Here is a 4,119-nt window from a genome sequence, read left to right as displayed (position 1 = left end):
GGGGGGGGGAAGTGTTACTTGATTTGCATGGAGAAGCTTGCAGAGGGCTTTTGGTGAGCCCAAAGTCATGTATTCTACATGATGAAAGGGCAGTTCTGTTAATGTTTAGATACAGCTTTAATGTTTGCAAGATCGGCATGTAAATCTGCACCTTTGGAGACTACAAAAATATGTTTCAACTTTTTTTTATAAAAAGTAGTTGGACTGATTCTGTTTAATTTATAAAACTTTGAATGTAAATTTTAGTGTAGTTTGTGTCAAAGTCCTAATTTACGTGATGTGCACTTTATACATGAATGCTAACAGAAGATCACAAAGTCTTAAACTGTTATCTATAAGTGCCTAGAAAGGATTGTAATCTTAATGTAACCTGTGCTTTTTTTAGAAGAAAAAGTCAGCGCTTTTTGAAGTGTCTGAAGTGATACCAGTCATGACCAATAATTATGAAGAAAATATCCTGAAAGGTGTGCGGGATTCCAGCTATTCTTTGGAAAGTTCCTTAGAGCTTCTGCAGAAGGATGTAGTACAGCTTCATGCACCCCGCTACCAGTCTATGCGCAGGGTAAAGTTCCTCTTCACACTTGCGGAATTTTAGTTTTTCAACACTTGTGCTTTTCTTTGTGAATCTTAAGGCTAATCCTGCTTTTTTATTTTCTCAGCTGTTCTGCTGCACAAGGGTTCTGTGGGCAGAAGTTTATGGGGTCTAGTTTGAAGGGTAACAGCACATGTATTGTGAAATTCTGTTTAAATATGTAGCGTTCAAGCTTCACTTTTCATCTGTTTCATTCAAATATGCCTTGGGAATTATATCTTCTTGTTATCCTTGTTCTTTAGTAGGCATGTGTTAATTCTTGCAACAGCTCTTGCTGTACAACTAAGTGGTTTTGCTTTATGAATATTGGAAGATAGACAGTCTTTGCTAATATTTTCTTAAAGTTGGAATTTATATTAACTGGATACTGATATTAAAACTCAATGGAAGGCAAGGAAGGCTTTAGTTGTGCTATGAGTAATACAAATGGAAGATTACGCAAACATGGTAATAAGTACCACCTTTAAATTATGTGCCTGTATAGATAAGTTGCTTATCTGTATCTTTGACTAATGGAGGGAATGTAAGTACAGAACTTTGCTACTTACAGGATGTGATTGGCTGTACCCAGGAGATGGACTTCATTCTTTGGCCTCGTAATGATATTGAGAAGATAGTCTGTCTCCTGTTTTCTCGGTGGAAGGGATCTGATGAACCCTTTAGGCCTGTTCAGGTATTTATTTTTGTTTTTTTTTAACTTCAATAAGTAACTTAGACCTGGAGGGGAGGATAAGTACTCTCTCTTCTTAACCAATAAGTTGATCAGGTATGTGACTTCTGTGGATGTTAGAAAGTATGCTGTCTGGTTATATTTATAAAGCGGTCAATGTTTTGAATGCCAAATTCTGCTTCCTATCTTTATGCGCTGTTATGTTAGCACTTTCGAAACTTAAGCATCTGAAGGACCTTTGCAAATGACATGTATGTATAAATACATATATCATGTTAGTATTTGTAGAAGTGGATTAGGTGTGGCTCTTGGTACAACTAAATCTTTGTCTAAATATGATGGTGTCATTAAGGTTCTGTGAGTATCCCAAGTTGCTGTATTTTGTTAGATGAAAGAGGGTCTGAGATGGATGGAATTTTTGCATTATAATTTTACCTTGAAATAAATTTCAAACATTTTACACTATTTTTTCAGTAGCCAGCTTTAGCTGTTTACATTCAGATTTTTGAACAATGTTACATGTACTTTCTGTGCTGGTTCTGCAATAATAGTAAGCTATTGGAAGAAATGTGCTGTATTGTTGATGCATAGGGATGTTCTGCCACAACAAGCAAAATCTAGTTTTATATATGCAATTAAAGTTGTGCCTTTGAATTGTTAATTGCAATGACTAATGTCAGTATTGGCAAAATGAAACTAGGGAATTCTTTAAATTGTGCCAAGACTCAAGTGTCTCGTGGTTGCTGTGGTCCCCAATTTCTGCTTTTCATAGATGAGAAAAGAAGAGAAACAAAAGTGGTTGTAAAGCCCCGCATTGAACGAAATGAATTCGTTAAACGTGAGCTTTATAAATATTTTATTCCCCTCCCTCGCACAATGCAGGCCAAGTTTGAATTTCATCACGGTGACTATGAAAAACAGTTTCTGCATGTTCTGAGCCGAAAGGACAAGACTGGAATTGTTGTCAACAACCCTAACCAGTCAGTGTTTCTCTTCATTGACAGACAGCACTTGCAGGTAAGCTTATTTTGTCCCTCTTTTTAGCAAGTGTGTTTTAATCACAAAATGCTTTTTCTTCTTAGGAACACCAGTCATTTTACTGCAAAATACTTGAGTAGCAAAGTCGATCATGCATTCATGCTTGCATTTCAGCAGTTTCAGAGGAAGCCTATGCTATAAATAGGATTCATACATGCAAAAACTAGCTATGGGCCACAGATGTGTTCACGTAGAATTAATTCTAATGTTCTTGTATTAAAAACTAAATAAAGTCTAAAAGACTTAGCAGTGTTTTGGAAAAATTAAAACATTGGCTTAATTTGGGTGATACTACAGAAATTACTCAAGTGAAGAATGAACAGAGTAGTGAAAATATTTTGGGCATTAGAGGTCACAGACTAATTTTGACTTCAGGCTGTTTATATGGCTGAAATAGTGGCTTTTAAATGTCGATGTTGTTCTTCCACAACCAGCAGCAACCTAATAATTGGGCTGGATCTGCTGGGGGTCTGCCTATTAGTCTTGAGTTAATTTTCATGTTTAATAGCTTTTCTTTGGGTTTTTTTTGCCTCCAGACTCCAAAAAACAAAGCTACAATCTTCAAGTTATGCAGCATCTGCCTGTACCTGCCACAGGAGCAGCTCACTCACTGGACGGTTGGTACCATAGAGGATCACCTCCGTCCTTACATGCCAGAGTAAGGTACTGGCCAGCAAAATGGGGAAGATCACGAATGCAGCAGTGGATTTTCACTTTCCTCACCACTTTATTCTTTCAGAATTTAGAAGAAAATGGACTCATGTTCAGAACACTATACATTGTGAAACTTGATCATCCTGGATTTTTTTTATCATTTGTATCTCAGAACTTTACAATTTTTTTTAGATGTTTTCTGCATGGACCTTGTGAAAGAGAGGATGCTCTGCACGCTTCTGCACTGCATCAGCATCTTACTAAAATGTGAAATGAAGGGACTGTACACTGAAACAAATGTATCCGAAAGCACAAGGTGATCATTTGTGGTGGTGTTCCCATTTGTGCTGGTCATGCCCCCTAACATCTGTAATGTTAACCATCAGTATTTGGAGGGTGAGAAGTGAATGTAACGGGTATAAAAGCCTTATAGCTTTGCTGTTAATGATTGTATCAAAGAGCACTATCATTCATTTTAATGAACAGAAAAGTGGCTATTACAATAGGAAGTAAATGTGGGAAAGAAGTCTTTCTTTAGGAAAAAAAAAGCATCTCATTTAATGTGTAGGCATTTTTTGCCTCTTTTATTTTGCTGGGCCATGTCTAAGTTTACTGGCACTTTCGTTTTGGATCTCTTTCCCCAAGTTGCTGTATAACTGTATGAAAGTATTCTTTTGAGTTGGATGCATTCATACAGATGAGGCAGACCTGGAGTCTGAAGTTGCTAAAGCAGCTAAAACTAAAGTAAAATAATAGCTGCAGAAACAATGTTGGTAGAGGATTATTTTTTTCTTGAGAGTTGAGACTTGTAAACTTGCAGGTGAACTGTGCAGGAAATACTGGTTTCTAAAACATTTCTTATGGAAAACCTACTGAGGTTTTTTCTTTTGGAATAGACATTATAAAACAATGTAAAATAGTGTTTGGAGTGTCAAAAGTTGGTTCTGACAGAACATTTTAAGATTGTGCAATGATAAAAGGAAGACTACTGTATAGTTTTGTTGACAAAGAAGGCTCTGCTTAAGGGTTGAGTACTTTACTGGAGTAAAACTGCATAAGCCTGCTCCCTTTGGATAAAACTAGTGCTTACCTGTTTAAAACTTGTATTTAGCTTTTGTTTGGAATTGGAAAAAATTGGAACTTAAATAAATTAGGTGAAAGATGA

The 4,119-nt window shown here is 36.4% G+C and overlaps 1 protein-coding gene across 2 annotated transcripts in view; it reads left to right on the top strand.

Moving 5' to 3' along the window:
* The window catches only part of LOC104076493 (chromosome unknown open reading frame, human C6orf62), a 6,769-nt gene extending 2,650 nt beyond the window's left edge, over positions 1-4,119 (top strand). Inside the window, exons 2-5 of one of the 2 annotated variants that reach the window (XM_009577380.1) lie at positions 386-562; positions 1,143-1,265; positions 2,145-2,279; positions 2,837-4,119. In XM_009577380.1, the coding sequence (XP_009575675.1) occupies positions 386-562; positions 1,143-1,265; positions 2,145-2,279; positions 2,837-2,962 (561 nt within the window). In that variant the 3' untranslated portion in view covers positions 2,963-4,119. The remainder of the gene's footprint in view (positions 1-385; positions 563-1,142; positions 1,266-2,144; positions 2,280-2,836) is intronic. The other variant, XM_009577381.1, reaches the window with a different exon arrangement.

The sequence above is a fragment of the Fulmarus glacialis genome, unplaced genomic scaffold (assembly GCF_000690835.1).
Source record: "Fulmarus glacialis isolate BGI_N327 unplaced genomic scaffold, ASM69083v1 scaffold7325, whole genome shotgun sequence".
NCBI lineage: Eukaryota > Metazoa > Chordata > Aves > Procellariiformes > Procellariidae > Fulmarus > Fulmarus glacialis.
This window is presented reverse-complemented; position numbering and strand designations above follow the sequence as displayed.